Below are 19,831 nucleotides of genomic sequence, written 5' to 3' on the forward strand. Positions count from 1 at the left end.
GGAGTGGCACCTAATTTCCTTAATGACAATATGAGCTAAGAAAATCTTAACTGACCTTTCCATTCTCCACTGCGACCAATAAATACAGTGTGTGTTGCTGTGCTCATGAGCAGAAGAATTATTTTCTTGATGACTGGTTCATGTGAACAGTGCATGTCAACAATGGTGTCTGACCCAGTTTCGTCTCAGTCATAAGGCAGACAACAGAATTAGATGGACGGACTCTATCGTGGCTTTGTAATGTTCCGACTTTAATCTGTTTCAAACTTTTTGTGCCTTCCTGGATTCGTTTACTGTTCATTCAGTGTGTGCAAATGTGGAACAAAACATATGAATACTTTGATCATCTCACTGCATGACAGCATAAGAAGGAAGTTTTATATTTTGTCCCCAACTATCTTGCTATATTACTGATCAGTTTTGAAGTTTTCAGTTAATAAATTCTAACATTTGTTTTTTTGGTGATTTTATTTCTTACCCATACAAATGAGTCATCTGTGGGCAAAGTCAGGGGATCTAACTGGCAGTACTAAGTGAGTTTAGAGCAAAAGTGAGTGTTTAACAAGTAGGGATATTGTACTGTATTACTTTTAGTAAGGACATATTTCTCTGTGTGAAATCTGGGCTGCTCTCTCTGGGGAGAGCATGTTGCCAGAGTATAGTACCCCTCCCCACCCCCCCAATATATATATATATATATATATATATATACATATATATATACACACACACACACATACTGAGAGAGAGAGAGAGAGAGAGAGAGAGAGAGAGAGAGTTTTTCATCTTATCTGAATGACCAGCACCCAGATCACCACTCAAAGTCCAGTAGAGGGGTAGTAAAAATCCTGGTCCATGTATCGAACTTCAAACCCCAGACACTCACTTTAGTAGGCTCTGCTTCAGTGAAGTCAGTCACATGAACAGTGTGACACAGCCTTTAGTAGGCTCTGCTTCTGTGATGTCAGGTCACATGAACAGTGTGACACAGCCTTTAGTAGGCTCTGCTTCAGTGAAGTCAGTCACATGAACAGTGTGACACAGCCTTTAGTAGGCTCTGCTTCAGTGAAGTCAGTCACATGAACAGAGTGACACAGCCTTTAGTAGGCTCTGCTTCAGTGAAGTCAGTCACATGAACAGTGTGACACAGCCTTTAGTAGGCTCTGCTTCAGTGGTCAGTCATATAACATCCCTATTAACATTCCTCCTACTACATCAGTGTATCAACCACACAATGTCTGACATCAATCACTGGTTGACACTCCTACTACATCAGTGTATCAACCACACAATGCCTGACATCAATCACCAACACAGGAAGCCAATCCCATACTGACATAGGAAACATCATCTGTCCACCCTGAGAAGCTGCAGTCATACAGCCAGTTGTGTCTATTTACCACATCACACCAAAAGAAACACACATCATTTCATGTCTGCCAGTCTCCTTTTTACATGTGTCAGCGTTTCTTCACAGTGGTCCATATGTTGCTGCAACAAACACAAGGCGCATATTTGGTCAAATTGCTTTTCTCTATCAGAAATCAAACAAAACAACAACAAAAAACAAACAAGCAAAGAAACAAAACAACAATCCAGCACTGAATCATCTGTTTCACAGAACAGTCTCCATCCATTTGTCACAGGGATAGAATAAACAGCTTGTTAACCATTCACCTGTCAATGCAACATAAATAATAAACATGTGCAGTATAAAGTAAATGCAACATAACACAGTGAACATATCAAGTATAAAATATGTTTTAAAAAAGTGTAAACAACCCAACTTATCTTCAGTGCAAAAGCTACTGAACATTGCCAACATACACAATATATATTTTTCAACCCAAGTAATGGAACATCCTTATCTCTTGACTTCTCTACTTCTTTGTCAAGAGAGAGAAGGATGGAGGCAGGGAGGGAGAGAGGGTGGGAGGGAGACAGGGAGAGAAGGAGAGACTGAGGGAGAGAGAGTGAGAGAGGGTGGGAAGGAGAGAGGGAGGGAGGGAGAGAGAGAGAAGGTGAGTCTGGGAGGGAGAGAGAGATGGTGGGAGGGAGAGAGGGACAGAGAGGGAGAGACTGAGGGTGGGAGGGAGAGAGAGGGAGGGAGAGACTGAGGGAGCGAGGGAGAGAGAGAGGGAGACTGAGGGAGGGAGAGAGAGGGTGGGAGAGAGAGAGAGAGGGAGGGAGAGAGAGGGAGACTGAGGGAGGGAGAGAGAGGGTGGGAGAGAGAGAGAGAGAGGGAAGGAGAGGCTGAGGGTGGGAGGGAGAGAGAGAGAGAGGGAAGGAAAGGCTAAGGGTGGAAGGAGGAGAGAGAGAGAGAGAAGGAGAGGCTGAGGGTGGGAGGGAGAGAGAGAGAGGGAAGGAGAGGCTGAGGGTGGGAGGGAGAGAGAGAGAGGGAAGGAGAGGCTGAGGGTGGGAGGGAGAGAGAGAGAGGGAAGGAGAAGCTGAGGGTGGGAGGGAGAGAGAGAGAGGGAAGGAGAAGCTGAGGGTGGGAGGGAGGGAGAGAGGGAAGGAGAGGCTGAGGGTGGGAGGGAGAGAGAGAGGGAAGGAGAGGCTGAGGGTGGGAGGGAGGGAGAGGGGGAAGGAGAGGCTGAGGGTGGGAGGGAGAGAGAGAGGGAAGGAGAGGCTGAGGGTGGGAGGGAGGGAGAGAGAGAGAGGGAAGGAGAGGCTGAGGGTGGGAGGGAGAGGCTGAGGGTGGGAGGGAGAGAGAGAGAGAGAGGGAAGGAGAGGCTGAGGGTGGGAGAGAGAGAGAGAGAGAGAGGGAAGGAGAGGCTGAGGGTGGGAGGGAGAGGCTGAGGGTGGGAGGGAGAGAGAGAGAGAGAGGGAAGGAGAGGCTGAGGGTGGGAGGGAGAGAGAGAGAGGGAAGGAGAGGCTGAGGGTGGGAGGGAGAGAGAGAGAGGGAAGGAGAGACTGAGGGTGGGAGGGAGAGAGAGAGGGGGGGAAGGAGAGGCTGAGGGTGGGAGGGAGAGGCTGAGGGTGGGAGGGAGAGAGAGAGAGAGAGGGAAGGAGAGGCTGAGGGTGGGAGGGAGAGAGAGAGAGGGAAGGAGAGGCTGAGGGTGGGAGGGAGAGAGAGAGAGGGAAGGAGAGACTGAGGGTGGGAGAGAGAGGGGGGGGAAGGAGAGGCTGAGGGTGGGAGGGAGAGAGAGAGAGGAGAGACTGAGGGAGGGAGGAAGAGAGGGAAGGAGAGACTGAGGGAGGGAGGGAGGGAGGGAGAGAGGGAGGGAGAGAGAGAGAGGAGAGACTGAGGGAGGGAGGAAGAGAGGGAAGGAGAGACTGAGGGAGGGAGAGAAAGAGGGAGGGAAAGAGGGAGGGAGAGAAAGAGGGAGGGAGGGAGAGAGAGAGAGGGGGAGGGAGAGAGAAAGGGTGGGAGGGAGAGAGGAAGAAAGATGAGGGAGGGAGGGAGAAAGGAGGGAGCAATAGAGGGGAAAGGGTTAGTTCTTTAGCTCCATCCTATCTCCACCCACCACTGCTGACTTCTGGAGTTAAGGTGTATGCCTGGGAATTGTGTGACCAGATGGTGTGTGTGTGTGTGTGTGTGTGTGTGTGTGTGTGTGTGTGTGTGTGTGTGTGTGTGTACTGTATTGCATTGCATTGCACTGCATTGCATTGCTTTGTACTGTATCACATTTTATCATAATAGAGTTCTCTGTGTGAAATAGGGGTGCCACCCACATGTATATATTTTTCTTCTGTCATCAATTTTATTTTGCTTTACTATCAAAGTGGATCTTTCTACTGAATTTGTAGCCAGTGACAACCATTTTGTTGCTGTAGGTTCTTTTATATGTGCAAACAAAGGTGGCAGTCATGATGGAAGTAATCCCTCTGATGTGACATTGTGAACTGTGGATCAGGGTGTGTGTGTGTGTGTGTTGTTTTCCTTTCATTTACACACAGTGTACCCTGACTGACCAGCGAAAAAGATTGGTGCCTGGCAGGAATGGCAACCTACACTGGTGTAGACAAAACAGCAGCCACAATGGGTTATCACCGTCCACATGATGCTGGCCACTGTCCCTCCTCTCCTCTTGTGTCCAGGTGTGTGCATTCATGTTCACACACTAAATTACTGAAGGGGTGTATTAACATTTAGCTCACACATGCATGGATTCTCACCTGTATCCGATTGACCAGAGCTTTACGTTTGGCACGACCATCAGTGTCTGATGGGTCAAACCTGAGAGTGTCTAGCGATTCCAAGAGTCGCATCAACCTTTCTGTGGATGCCAGTAATCCCTTCCGGACCTGCTCCAGTTGCACAATGTCTGCACTCTGCCACCATTCAGCACAGCAAGTCACTGCACAGCACACTCATAACACAGCAGTGACTGCACAGCACACTCACAACACAGCACTGACTGCACAGCACACTCACAACACAGTGACTGCAAAGCACACTCACAACACACTTCAACAGTGACTGCACAACACACTCACAACACAACAGTGACTGCAAAGCACACTACAACACAACACAGTGACAGCACAGCACACATAGACATTGTACAGCACACTCACAACACAACACAGTGACAGCACAGCACACTCACAACACAACACAGTGACAGCACAGCACACTCACAACACAATGACATCACAGCACACTCACAACACAACACAGTGACATCACAGCACACTCACAACACAACACAGTGACAGCACAGCACACTCACAACACAATGACATCACAGCACACTCACAACACAACACAGTGACAGCACAGCACACTCACAACACAATGACATCACAGCACACTCACAACACAACACAGTGACAGCACAGCACATTCACAACACACTGACTGCACAGCACACTCAAACACAACACAGTGACTGCACAGCACACTCAAACACAACACAGTGACTGCACAGCACACTCACAACACAACACTGGCTGCACAACACACTCACAACAAAACACAGTGACAGCACAGCACACACGGACACTGCACAGCACACTCACAGCACAACACAGTGAAAGTACAGCACAAAACATTGCAGCATTTACGGATTACTATTCACTGTTTTAGTTCATACTTTCTCTGTATATCCCCTTTAACCAACCCCACCCACCCACGCACCTCCCACAAGAATGACATGTCTAATATCATTGAAAGTGAAAACACATCAAAGAAAGGAAACAAACTGTCACAGATGACACATAATATTTGGACAGCAACTGCATGTGTGGCATGCACAGGTTCAGTGTTAATTGTGAGTGAATTAATTCTTGTAAAGTAAATTGGAAGTAGGTTAAGTGGTGTAATACAATATCAACTTACTTTCCAATAATTGATGCTATGGGATGTAAAACTTGTTTCTTGTGGTTACCTTGATAATATGTTCATTTCTGAAATGGATTTTTTGTTTGGTCTAAAGGAAGAAGCGTGGCTATTCATTTTATGAAAGCTGAAATTTTATTGGACTACTGTTTTATGAAACTGGATTGGATATCCAGGGCTGACAGAATTAGCCTTAACATCCCTGCTTTTCAATGGACTGAGGATGTTCATTTTTTGAATGTCAACAATGATAGACAAATATTTTGTTTCTTCTGTCATTGATATTGTGATGATGGAGACTGTGAGGTGATCGACTAGTGGTGGAAAAGGAGTGAAATGTGCTGATGAAGATGGTTTTAATGTGACAGACAGGGAGCTGATCTGAGAGGAGTGAAATGTGCTGATGATGGTTTTAATGTGACAGACATGGAGATGATCTGAGAGGAGTGAAATGTGCTGATGATGGTTTTAATGTGACAGACAGGGAGCTGATCTGAGAGGAGTGAAATGTGCTGATGATGGTTTTAATGTGACAGACATGGAGATGATCTGAGAGGAGTGAAATGTGCTGATGATGGTTTTAATGTGACAGACATTGAGATAATCTGAGAGGAGTGAAATGTGCTGATGAAGATGGTTTTAATGTGACAGACATGGAGATGATCTGAGAGGAGTGAAATGTGCTGATGAAGATGGTTTTAATGTGACAGGCATGGAGATGATCTGAGAGGAGTGAAATGTGCTGATGATGGTTTTAATGTGACAGACATGGAGATGATCTGAGAGGAGTGAAATGTACTGATGAAGATGGTTTTAATGTGATAGGCATGGAGATGTTCAGAGAGGAGTGAAATGTGCTGACGAAGATGGTTTTAATGTGACAGGCATGGAGATGATCTGAGAGGAGTGAAATGTGTTGATGAAGATGGTTTTAATGTGACAGACATGGAGATGATCTGAGAGGAGTGAAATGTGCTGATGAAGATGGTTTTAATGTGACAGACATGGAGATGATCTGAGAGGAGTGAAATGTGCTGATCAATATGGTTTTAATGTGACAGACATGGAGATGATCTGAGAGGAGTGAAATGTGCTGATGATGGTTTTAATGTGACAGACATGGAGTTGATCTGAGAGGAGTGAAATGTGCTGATGAAGATGGTTTCACTGTGACAGGCAGGGAGATGATCTGAGAGGAGTGAAATGTACTATGAAGATGGTTTTAATGTGACAGGCATGGAGATGATCTGAGAGGAGTGAAATGTGCTGATGATGGTTTTAATGTGACAGACATGGAGATGATCTGAGAGGAGTGAAATGTGCTGATGAAGATGGTTTTAATGTGACAGGCATGGAGATGATCTGAGAGGAGTGAAATGTGCTGATGAAGATGGTTTCACTGTGACAGGCAGGGAGATGATCTGAGAGGAGTGAAATGTACTATGAAGATGGTTTTAATGTGACAGGCATGGAGATGATCTGAGAGGAGTGAAATGTGCTGATGAAGATGGTTTTAATGTGACAGGCATGGAAATGATCTGAGAGGAGTGAAATGTGCTGATGAAGATGGTTTTAATGTGACAGACATGGAGTTGATCTGAGAGGAGTGAAATGTGCTGATGAAGATGGTTTTAAAGTGACAGACATGGAGATGATCTGAGAGGAGTGAAATGTGCTGATGAAGATGGTTTTAATGTGACAGACATGGAGATGATCTGAGAGGAGTGAAATGTGCTGATGAAGATGGTTTTAATGTGACAGACATGGAGATGATCTGAGAGGAGTGAAATGTGCTGATGAAGATGGTTTTAATGTGACAGGCATGGAGATGATCTGAGAGGAGTGAAATGTGCTGATGAAGATGGTTTTAATGTGACAGACATGGAGATGATCTGAGAGGAGTGAAATGTGCTGATGAAGATGGTTTTAATGTGACAGGCAGGGAGATGATCTGAGAGGAGTGAAATGTGCTGATGAAGATGGTTTCACTGTGACAGGCAGGGAGATGATCTGAGAGGAGTGAAATGTACTATGAAGATGGTTTTAATGTGACAGGCATGGAGATGATCTGAGAGGAGTGAAATGTGCTGATGAAGATGGTTTTAATGTGACAGGCATGGAAATGATCTGAGAGGAGTGAAATGTACTGATGAAGATGGTTTTAAAGTGACAGACATGGAGATGATCTGAGAGGAGTGAAATGTGCTGATGAAGATGGTTTTAATGTGACAGACATGGAGATGATCTGAGAGGAGTGAAATGTGCTGATGAAGATGGTTTTAATGTGACAGACATGGAGATGATCTGAGAGGAGTGAAATGTGCTGATGAAGATGGTTTTAATGTGACAGGCATGGAGATGATCTGAGAGGAGTGAAATGTGCTGATGAAGATGGTTTTAATGTGACAGGCATGGAGATGATCTGAGAGGAGTGAAATGTGCTGATGAAGATGGTTTTAATGTGACAGGTATGGAGATTATCTGAGAGGAGTGAAATGTGCTGATGAAAGGAAATTTTCTATCTAAAATTACGTTTAAATAACATACTTACCGTGACCCAACTAGTGCAGACTCTGGCAGGGGTCTGACATTCCTGTCCTGTGCAAACTACCATCCGCCTATGCGGAGAAAAAGAGAGCAACTACGGCCGATAACCTCCCGGAAGTAGGTAACCTCCCCTTTGTCCCGCTAGCTAGCGCCCTCTTTTGACGGCAATATGCCATCACCAGCACAGTGAGCAGGGAGAACAGGAAGCGGGGAGGACGGGAGGGTCTTAAATTTGGGTCACGGTAAGTATGTTATTTAAACGTAATTTTAGATAGAAAATTTCCTTTTAATTACACATACTTAACCGTGACCCAACTAGTGCAGAATAGCGCGACAAGGTGGAGGGCTCGCCTGTTCTGCTGTCTGTGTGCTGCGATGGCCTGTTGTGCAACTACCACCGAAGCGATGCATCTTGAGCCATCATCCCGCAGGCGTGCGACATCTCTCAGGTAGAAGTCGATGAAGGTGGCAGGGTTTTTCCAGTAGGCCACATCCATAATGTCTTGCAGCCGTGTTGAGTGCGTTAAGGCAAGAGAAGAGGACCATGCTCTGACTTCATGTGCCCTGGCCGAGGAGGCATCAAGTCTCAATCCTACGTCTGCATATGCGCCTTTAATCGCATTGACTATCCATCAAGGCAGGGATGTCTTGCTAATGTCACGCGGATGGTCCAGATTCCAGCTAATGAAGAGGCGTCGTTTGGACGATCGGAAGGGACACGACCTTTTAAGGTATATGCGCAGGGCCCTGACCGGGCAGAGGAATCTGTCCTCGTCGTCATGGGCCATATAGAGGAGAGCGGTTTGATGAAAAGAATGGGAGAGGGTGTACTGGGATTTTGATTTTTGGCAAGAAATTCAGGGAGGAATCTAAGCGAGATAGATCCGTCCGGCTCAAAGGCTATATCTTGTGTGATGCCACTGAGGGCATGAACCTCACTACAGCGCCTGCCTGAGGCAAGTGAGATGAGAAAGAGTGTCTTCATGGAGAGTAGCTTGAAAGGAGCTATAGCAAGGGGTTCGAAGGGGGCCTTGCGGAGGTATTGTAGGACCAGAAAAAGGTCCCAAGAAGGGGTCTGGAGGGATTTATGTGCGTGACTGAGGGAAGCCCCTCGAACCAGTGCTCTGAGCAGGGGGTCATCTGAGAAAGAGGGCCCACCCAGTTGCCGAAGAGTGGAGCTGATTGCAGCGTGATGGACCCATACTGCAGAGGCAGAGAGGCCTTTGGAGGAGGAGAGTAAGGCAAGAAAGTTGGCGAGATCCATATTGGATGGGTGTGTGGGATTGACTGAGTGGGTTGAGCACCAGGAGAGCCAGTGGTTCCAGTGTGCAGAGTAAACACCTTGAGTGCCTTTGCGATGTGAACTGCACACAAGGTCAACTGTGTCATCGGAGGCGCCTAGTGCTGACAGAGATTCCCGCACAGTAGCCAGGCATGTAGGTTGAGAACCTCTGGGTTTCTGTGGGGAATGCCCGAGCGGGGCTGGACTAGGGAGTGTCTGCCGATGTGAAGGCGGAGTGGGGGAACGTGAGTGAGGTGGAGAAGGTCGGGGAACCACGGCTGTGCTGGCCAGTGTGGTGCGATGAGAATCAGGGCGGCACTCTCCAGCCTTGCCTTTCTGAGGACTTTTCCCATGATGGGAAGTGGGGGGAAGGCGTACCCCGAAAGGTTGGACCAGCTGATCAATAGGGCGTCTATGGCCCAGGCCTGCGGGTCTGGAACTGGGGAGACGTATGTTGGGATGCAGAAGTTGAATCTTGTGGCGAAGAGATCCACCTGTGGTTTGTGCCAATAGTCCCAGATTGGCTGAAGAGTTGAGTGTGACAGGGTCCACTCCGTTTGGAGCACGGTGTGGGATCTGCTGAGGTAATCTGCTAGAATGTTGAGCTTGCCTGGGGCATGTCGTGCTCTCAGGTGGATGCTGTGCTCCTGACACCAGAGGAGGACTGTCTCCGCGCGCAGAGACAGCTGGTGTGAGTGAGCTCCCCCCTGTTTGTTCAGATAACATGCTACCGTCGTGTTATCCGTGCACAGCATGATTGACCTGTGCGACATGTGGGGGAGGAAGTGCTGGAGGGCAAGGAAGACCGCCTCCAGCTCCAGTCTGTTGATGTGCCATGACTGCTGTTGTGGGTTCCAAGTCCCCGAGGCTGTGTGGTTGTCCATGTGGGCACCCCAGCCCATGTTGGAGGCATCTGTGTACAATTCTGCATCTGGTGCTGGGTTCGAGATTGGAACCCCGGGCTTGAGCCATTGCATGTCCATCCAGCGTTGGGTCGACTGTGAGAACCATGTGCCCAGAGGTATACGGGTGTCCCATGCCTGTGAAGACTGGGACCACCTGTCCTGGAAGTGGCGCTGAAATGGGCGTTTGTGTAGTCTCCCTAGTGGAACTAGTGCAGCGAGGGACTCCATGAAACCTAGCAGAGAGGCAAGTTCCCTGGCAGACGCCGAGGTTGCCTGTGATAGCTGAGACAGGAGACTGTGTAGCCTGTGGAGGCAAGGCATGGCCGGACGTATGGTCACTGATACTGAGTCGATTGCCATACCCAGGAATTTGAACTGCTGAGAGGGCTCCAGTTCCGATTTTTCTGCATTCATGAGAAAGCCCAGCGATTGGCACTGGTTCCTGACAAGGTTCAGGTGGTGCTGGCAGAGGGCCCTGCTCTCGGCAAGGATCAACCAGTCGTCTAGATTGACCCTTAGGCATATGCCCTTGCTCCTGAGAGCTGGGCAAAGTTCCCTGACCACCCTGGTGAAGACCCAGGGGGCTGGCGCAAGGCCAAATAGAAGTGCTCTGAACTGGAAGGACTTGCCGTCCCATGAGAAGCGGAGCCATTTGCGGTCCCTGGGGTGAATAAAGATATGGAAGTATGCGTCTGTGAGGTCTATGGAGACTGCCCAGTCGCCTTGCCTGATGGAGTCCCTGATTGATGCGGGTGTTTCCATGCGGAATGGTTTGTACTGGAGGTGGTACTCGTTTAGAAGGGAAAGGTCTAGGACTGGCTGCCATTCGCCGGAGCTTTGGGGACGACGAAGATGCAGCCGAAGAAGCCTGGTGACAGAGGAGGAGCTTCTTCTATGGCTTCCTTGTGGAGGAGAGAAATGATTTCGTCCCGCAGGGCTGAGCGGACTGAGTCACCCTGTGGGGGGGCGGGGGGGGCGGGGGGGGGGGGGGGGGGGGGGGGGGGGGGAGGGAGGAGGAGAGAGGGTGAGAGGTGCCTTGGAGGAGAGCCAAGGTAGGCGAAACCCCGACCCTATCACCCGGAGGACCCACTCGCACGCTAGGAGGGACAGCCACGCTGGCATATGCCTGGAAAGGCTGCCTGCTGGCTGCTGGTGCGCGAGTGGGGTGTGAAGGGCGGGGGTGAGTCATTGGGGGTGGGCCAGTCTGGAGTTGGCTGTCGGCCTGTGTGGAGGCCGAGCTGCGTACTGCTGACGCCTGTACGCCCTGGGCTGCCCCCTGGGTTGGCCCCTGGTGTTAGAGAGGGATGGCTGATGTGAACGTGGCCTGAAGGCAGCCACATTGCTCTGCCTGAAGGAATATGGCTGATGTCGCGGAGCGTGCCACGAGTGTGCCGAAGTGCGGAGAGGGCTGGCGCCAAGAGCAAGGTCCCTACGCAAGTCTGCATGCCGTTTTATGGCTGTCGTGGGAAATCCCTGACCAAAGAGGGAACCGTCGGTGGGGGTAAGTGCTCTGAGGGAAGCGTGTTCTGGCGGAGAGCGCATGCATGTGGACTAGTCAAGCAAAGCATCCCTCCTGGCCAAAATTATATTCATGTAGGCCTGTGCTTGTATGCCCGCAGAACGCACGAGAAGCTGGCTGATCTGCTGGACGAACGGTGAGAAAACTGAAACGTCAAGGCCTGCTGGTTGTTCAGTGGGGGCTTCCATGAGGGCCACAGCAAGGCCCGCAAGGAAACTTTCCGTGGCAGAGGTCGATTCTAAAGAAGATCTGAGGGCTTCCTCCAGGTCCATGAGGAATTTGTCATGTACTGTAACTCTGCAACTGTCACGCAAGTTTTGCAGGAGGAGTAGGTGGTCCTCATGAGAAAGAGGAAGTGGTTTTTGAGGGATAGGGCCCAGAGCTAAAAGTGGAGGTTTTGAAGTGGATCGGGGCAGAGTTTTCTGGAATTTCCCCCGGCCCATTGCAGCTGGGAAGTTTGGAAGTGAGTCAGAGGGGACATCGGTGATGGGTTGGCCCCTGATGCATGCCAATGTGTTCTGCAGTGCCTCGACTACCATGGTCGATTGAGTAAGAGCATATTGAGGGGCATGGGAGGATCTCTGGATGCCCATAATCTCCATAGCACATTTTATAGGTGAGTCCGGTGCGCGAATGGTCTGTACCCTATCTGGAGAGTAGGAAGCAAGGAGGGCAAGTGCTTCTTGAAAGGAAACCAGCTGATGATCTTCCCCAGGTGGTTCCTCTGTATCAGTGTCCCCTTCAGAGAATGTCTCTCCAATGGCATAGGGTGATGGGTCAGGCTGTGTGCTGGGCATGTGACCAGGCTGCTGGGAGGTGGAGGTGGAGGGTGGAAGCAGATTTGCTGCAGCAGAGTGAGCAGTGGTAGATGGTGTGGCACCTGGAAGCAGAGTGGTGCATAATTGATGCAGCAAGCTGGCAATGAGTTGCTGGTTGTTTGGTGGAGCAGATTGCTGATCCGCCTTTATTGAGTGGGAAACAGGAGCAACCGGCTGTATGGCAGATGGTGTCATCGCCGCAGAGCTTGTAGGGGCCAAGCACGCACCTGCACTGAAGGCGAAGGGTGGTGTCGGAGCAAGGGAAGTAACTGCGGTGGTGACCGGAAAGGGTGCCGAAGCAGGAGTTGCCTCCCTTGGATCGGCTGCTCGAGACAAGGGGGAGGACACACACGTATGGGCGAACGTGTCCCCTAGTGGTCCACCTTCCTCCCTGCACATGGGGAGGGCATCCCTAAGCGCCTCGGTCGCTATAGGACCCGAGACAGAAGAGGCATCCCGCATGGGGGGCGCGTGAGCCGATGTCACGGCCGCTGCCACGGACGCATCACACATAAGGCCCTGTCTAGCGTGCGGATCCAAAGCCAGTGTGTGTTGATTTCCCAAAGGGATTGGGGCACATTCCATTATTGATATAGTGGGAGTTGGCAAAGAGATAGAGGAGATCGACTCGGGCACTGCTGACTGGCAGGACCGAGAAAACGCGGATCGCGTTGAGTCCGTTCGCGGATGAAAAAGAATATTGTCAATGGCACCACTGACCTGAGTATGGGGTAACGAACCCCTAGAAGTCGGCGGAGGAGACATCGGAGGCAGTGGGGGCCTGGAGTCGACCAGAGGTAGAGGAGGAAGTGGAGGCTGCAGGTCGGTGTTGTTGTTTACCGGGCCCGAAGTAGAGGGCCCAGAGTGTCCGCAAATCGACTGCGATCGCACCTTCCATGATCTCGGTTACCTATTTCCGGGAGGTTATCGGCCGTAGTTGCTCTCTTTTTCTCTGCATAAGCGGATAGTAGTTTGCACAGGACAGGAATGTCAGACCCCTGCCGGAGTCTGCACTAGTTGGGTCAAGGTTAAGTATGTGTAATTAAAGATGGTTTTAATGTGACAGGCAGGATTCAAGATTCAAGATGGTTTATTCAATTAAGGCCATAGCCCCATATGAATAGGGGGTAATAACAGCTTTACATGTGTCATTGCAATTGGTAATATAAACAATACAACATCATTCACAACAAACTATCAGTGAATCTAAGAAATGAGCGTCTCTCTTAATTGCAGTGCTTTATAAAGATACATAGCAAAACTACGTATGGTGTTTTCATCGTTAGATGCCATTAATAAACATAACCGAAACAAGCATGGATTTATATAATATTTGGGGGGAATAAATTATATTCGTAAGTCAGTCAACACAGGGCATTTTAAAACAAAGTGAACTTCATCCTCTCTTGATTCTTTGCATAATGGGCACAATTGTTCAGAATGACATGTTGCTTTGTAACGATATTTGTGTGTGTTTACTTCAGAGATTCCAAATCTAAATCTGGTCAATGTAAATCTGAGGTGTCTGTTAAAATCAAACAGAAGGTATCGCTTTACTATATGATCAGAGGTAAAATTTCGATAAATTTCAAATCTTTCACTCGTTTGAATATGGTTTTCCCACTCCTGCCACCTAGTCTATCAATCGTTGACGAAGAATTTGCACAAATCTAATTTCATCCCCTACTCCTTGATATTCCCATACATACCCAAAACCAAGTTCACATAAACACATTCGTACATTCGATACCCAGTTTGTTTTGCCTCTTAAGTCTAAATCATATAGCATATTGTAAGATTTACTTGGCAGTCGAGTATTATTCATTTTTAATAACTTTAATCAGTAACGAATGCATCTAATAGCAGAGTTAATATAGATTGGGTGCCTATTAGTTTCTCCATATACTAAATCATTGGGTGTTCTCACTTCAACCCCTAAAAATTTTTTAAGCCCAAATAAATGAACAGACTCACAATGCATAACCGATTTTCTATCTAACCCCCACAATTCTGAACCATATAACACAATAGGTTGTATCTGAATATCAAATAATTTCAGAAATAGCTTCAAGGAATTACTATTCAACAAACGAAGTTTCTTCATAATATTTAACAACGCATTTTTCCCTCTGCTAGATAAATCCTTACATGCAGCTACAAAACTCAAACGTGTAGAGAAGAATATTCCAAGATATTTATAGACATTAACGACAGGCATAACAACACCATCATAAACCCATCTTTCCCTCGCTGCCAGATAACCCCCTTTTCTAAAGACAATTATGTTACTCTTATCCAAATTAACCCGTAATTGTAACTGACTGGCTGAATTTTTCAGATTATTCAACTGTGTCTGAAGACCAACAACTGTCTCAGAGAGTAAAACTATATCATCAGCGAGTAGTAAAATAAATAATTCCATAATATCACTTGTGAATCTAGCACCGTGCCTTCCCTTATCTATTATTTCTATCGCTAATTCATTTATAAATAATGAAAACAAAATAGGACTACAAACATCTCCCTGTTTAACTCCTCTAGTACAACATATATAATTCGTAAGCTTATCACCACATCTAACTCTTGTTTCAACAACACTATACATACTCCTAATGCAATTGAAGAGTTTTCCACTTACTCCATTTTTAACCCGGAGAGCACGATGAGCCACGATCGTGGCTTTCCCGGTAAAGTGCGATGGGCCACGATTGTGGCTCTGTTTACATAAGGTCCAACATCGTACGGCTATGCTCGGCAGCCTTCGTAAAACTGCCTTGTTCTGGTGTTACTGCCTCCCTGCTTGTGTTTGCACAAACTTTGACCGAGTTTATAAGTCCAGATCTTCGTATTTTTTGTAAACAATGAGTGACACTGAAGTTGACAAAGCTCAGGAAATGAGTGACCTTGTCACTAGTGATGATTCATTTGCTGACAGGGATTCTGGTGAAAACGGCTTTGTTATTTTGACACTTGGGCATGCTGGCTTGCTTGTTGTTCATTCAGTTTTGTGTCTCCAGCCACAAAAACTGGGGGGTGGGTGATGGGGGTGGGGAGGGGTGGTAAAGTGGGTTAGGCATGGGTCTATTGCGATTTCTTGACCAAATCAAGCTAGAAAACTGGAAATTATTTTGATTTAAAGCATTCTTGCTGCTTTTGAAAGCAACATGAGCTAAAAGAAAACATTTATTTCTGTTTCTGCCTGTGATTGCATAAAGTATTGTAGATGTGCGCGTGCGTGGCGTCGGTGGGTGTGTCTCAAACAAATAATACAATGCTTATAATTTCATTGTTTCAGTTATATTCATATCATGATTCTGCAGCCAGAACATTTTTTGTACAGTTTAATTCCAATTTTGAGATTTTGACTCTGTAAAAGATGTGAAAATACCTATAAACATTGTGGTTGACGTTTTTGGAAAACGAGTGTGCAAAATTTGTTAATTATATCCTATGGAATATCTCCAACTACATACAAGGTACAGCCTTTTTCTTACTTTTATCTGATTCTTCATTCACTCTACTTTCCAAAAATGTATAGGTTTACCTATTTATTCTTACTGATAAGCATACAAATGCCCCAAATCAGAGCACAGGTAGCGGAGGCAAACTATCCCTTTGTTTTAAGCATGATTTCTGTATGTATGTTTTATTATATCCAGCACTTTGAGGGTTAATCAGAATGGGCCATAATAAATTTTGGTTAATGGAATCAAATGCCTTTTCAAAATCAATAAACGCCACATACAGTTTACGGTTAAAAGAAAACTGTTTCTGGATGAGTGCAAAAAGAGTAAACATATGATCAGTTGTTGAGTAACCTCGTCTAAACCCAGCTTGATGTTCTCCAGTTATATCATTATATTCTACATATTCCTGAATCCTTTGGTTAATGATAGTGCTATACACTTTGCTACTGATGTCACAAAGTGAAATGCCTCTATAATTATTAGTATTATTTACATTACCCTTTTTATAAAGTGGAAGAATAATCGAATGACACCATTGTTCAGGAAAGACACCTTTATCAAATAAAACATTCAAGAATTTTACAAAAAAGTCTACAATCATTTCACAAGGAGTTTTTAAAAATTCTCCAATAATGCCATCAGGACCTGCTGCTTTTCTACTTTTTAATTTTCTAAGGGCGAATTTAACTTCTTGAGTGATTGGACGATCCATGGCCTCGGTTTCCACTTCTGGTAAAACATAATCAGTGTTATCATGCTGTGTATCTTTATCTAATAAGGCTTTAAAGTGTTCAAACCAGTCAGATAATTCATTCTTAGGTTGTTTTCTTTTATAAGGTATTTTATTTACACATTCCCAAAATTGTTTTTGGTCATCAATAGAAGCAGTCAACTTATCTAACATATTTCTATGAAACTGTTTTTTCTTTCTATCTAACATATGTTTATATTCTCTCCTAGCTTTAACATACTCATTATTATCATCTTTACCTATCGTTCTACGACATTTTCTCAATAGCTTACGTACATTTTGTCTAGTATTCCTACATTCCTCATCAAACCAACCTTCACGATGCTTACTGTTATCTACACTTATGCTTTTCTTCATACATGCTGCACACTCACGGATACAATCATTAAACAATCCTAAGGCTTCATTAACATTGACATCAATCAGTTCAAGAGCTGTATGCAATTTAACATGACATTCTACTTCACATAATTTTCTGTAAAATTCTTGACCATAATCCTCACTCCATACAAATTTTTCTATGATCTCCACAGCATTGCTTTCTCTGTTTTTAAATGAATTATCAGTTGACAACGTAATATTATATTCAACAGGAAAATGATCGGATTCATATCGATCAGCAACATGGAGTTCACACAAGTCACACACAAAATCATAAAGGTCATTAGATTAAATAAAGTAATCATTCACACTGCATCCATTTTCACTTGAGAATGTATAGCGACCTTCCTGGTCACCATTACAAACCCCATTCAAAATAATCAAGTTTAAAGCAGTACACATATTCAACAGAGATTTACCATAGGCATTAATAGAAGTATCTTGAGAGCAACGTTTAGAAATGACAGAACAACTTTTAAATTGAGACTCGATATTTTCATTTACTGGCTGAGATGGAGATAGATTAGAGATTCGACTATTTAAATCACCATATATGATTACGTAGACATCTTCCAATTCTAATAACAAATCGGTTAAACAATCTTCAAGTACAGCAATCCCTTGATCATAATCGAAGTGAACATAAAAAGGAGAACCCTCTGGCGGTACATAAACACATACATATAAAATATTTTTAACACATCCAAACAATCGGCTGTCAATAAGAAATGCACACATATTTTCAAACTTAACATTTAATTTATGTATATATGGATCAAATTCGTTCCTAAATAAACAGATGATCCCTCCCGATCTTCTTCCTTGCTTTGTGAACTTAACAGCTGGTTTGCAGTGTATTGTGTAGCCAGTAAACATACTACTTTCACAGTCGTCTTCAAATGTTTCAGTGAGACATACAAAATCAAATGATGAAATATAAGAAAGAAAGTCGTGAAATATAAACTTCGAACGTAAACCACTGACATTCCATGACAAAAAAGAAAAAGTTCTTAACTTATTAATGGGAAACGAATTAGCATGGTTAACAAATTGGGAAATATTATTTACAGGTATTCGGCCATTCTGTTTAATATTATGGGAAGAAGGATTTCCACATTTCCCCCTTCTATCTGTTAACAAGGCATGAGAACTTGCATTACGTGAAAACTGGTTCGGATCACGATCACAGGCATGCTCTGTTAAAGGGTTTAAATTTTGGTCTAATCCTCTGCATGCCTCACGTGAGGTCGTCAGCGGCCAGGTCAAGCTCACAGGGGAATGGTTCGGTGTATGGTTAGCATTTATTCCCGTCTTAGATTTTACCCGGGCAGAATCAATATAAACATGGGGCGGGCCAGGTTCCTATCTCACTGTCGTCAGGGAATCGTGAGAGTCAAGAATGAACTTTCGCCCATCAATAAAGAGGTGGTCATACACCATACGTGCCTGTCTCCCTTCATCCCTTGCTTTCTTCAAGTGGGGACCCAGCTTCCGTCTGATCTCACGGGCTCTCCAAGTGAAGTCCTCCCCAACAAATATTTTAGTTCCCTTCAGTTTTTGTTTTGCTTTCAATATTTCAATCTTTTGTTTGTAGAAGGAACATCGAGCAATAATTGGGGAATCTGATTTGGAGTTCAATTGATGTACTCTATCAAATTCAAATGCATCTGTCAGATCAAGCTTATCAGTAATCAAGTCCTTAATCACCCCTTCACAATCTTCCCCTTCCCTTTTTAAAATGCCATGAAAAATCAAATTATTTCTTTTTGACCTACTTTCAAGGTCATCACATTTCTTTTCCAGATCATTTACTTTATCATTCAAATCTTTATTCTTCTGTTCCAGTTCATTATTTTTATGATGTAGTTCACTTACTTCATCTTTGAGGCCACTCACAAGTTCATGCAAGGCACCGTACTCCTGGCGCAAGCTGCACATTTCCTGTTTGACTTCATCCAGTTTACTGTTCATGGAACTGTTCATTTCACTCAGTTTACTGTTCACAGAACTGTTCATGTCGTTCACAGTTGCCATCACATCAGCCAGGGACGGTTCCTTTGTCGAACGAGTGGAGTGTGAGCTGGAGAGCTGGGTCTGCCGCAAACTGCTGGAGGACGTCGACGCACCTTGGTCAGGGTTAGGGTTAGGTCCAGGGTTCGCTTCAACATCACCACAGCTCAGGAGTAATTCACCTGAAGCCACTGTGGAAGACAAGTCACGGTCAGGAACCGCTGACTGGTCAGTACTGGCTCGTCGTCCAACACCCTCACTGGTCAGCCGTGCCTACCTCATGGTACTGCCAGACCTGGGTCTGGGGTTCAGCTCTACATCGCCACACCGTAAAAGGAGGTCACTGAAGAAAAACACAGTGAGGGCCAGTCCAACCAATACACCGGTCAGGCATGTGCGCACTCTGAGGGTACGAAGTTGCATGGCCGCTTTCTGTTTTGCTCGTTTCGCCATGAAATTGATGAAAACAGAGACAAATCCACCGCATCGAACACGGAAATCAAGCATGGCTGAAGGCATGGTTGCTTAGTGTCAATCATCAACGATCGTATTTGAAACAATACAGCGTAATTAACCAAAAAACGTTAATTATTTGCAGAGCACTGAGAAACACGTCCGCTTCGCACAGGTAACAACAGCTCACCCCCCGTGACAGGCAGGAGATGATCTGAGAGGAGTGAAATGTGCTGATCAAGATGGTTTTAATGTGACAGACATGGAGATGATCTGAGAGGAGTGAAATGTGTTGATGAAGATGGTTTTAATGTGACAGGCATGGAAATGATCTGAGAGGAGTGAAATGTGCTGATGAAGATGGTTTTAATGTGACAGGCATGGAGATGATCTGAGAGGAGTGAAATGTGCTGA

General features: G+C 45.8%; 1 protein-coding gene across 1 annotated transcript in view; it reads right to left on the minus strand.

The window, feature by feature from the left end:
• Positions 1 to 785: 785 nt before the first annotated feature.
• LOC143277363 (BAG family molecular chaperone regulator 1-like) overlaps positions 786 to 19,831 on the minus strand; it is a 36,257-nt gene continuing 17,211 nt past the window's right edge. The window contains exons 6-7 of the mRNA XM_076582147.1: positions 4,120 to 4,275; positions 786 to 1,491 (exon numbers count right to left, since the gene is read on the minus strand). Of these exons, the coding sequence (XP_076438262.1) occupies positions 1,426 to 1,491; positions 4,120 to 4,275 (222 nt within the window). The 3' untranslated portion in view covers positions 786 to 1,425. The remainder of the gene's footprint in view (positions 1,492 to 4,119; positions 4,276 to 19,831) is intronic.

This window comes from Babylonia areolata, chromosome 34, assembly GCF_041734735.1.
Source record: "Babylonia areolata isolate BAREFJ2019XMU chromosome 34, ASM4173473v1, whole genome shotgun sequence".
NCBI classification, from domain to species: Eukaryota; Metazoa; Mollusca; class Gastropoda; order Neogastropoda; family Buccinidae; genus Babylonia; species Babylonia areolata.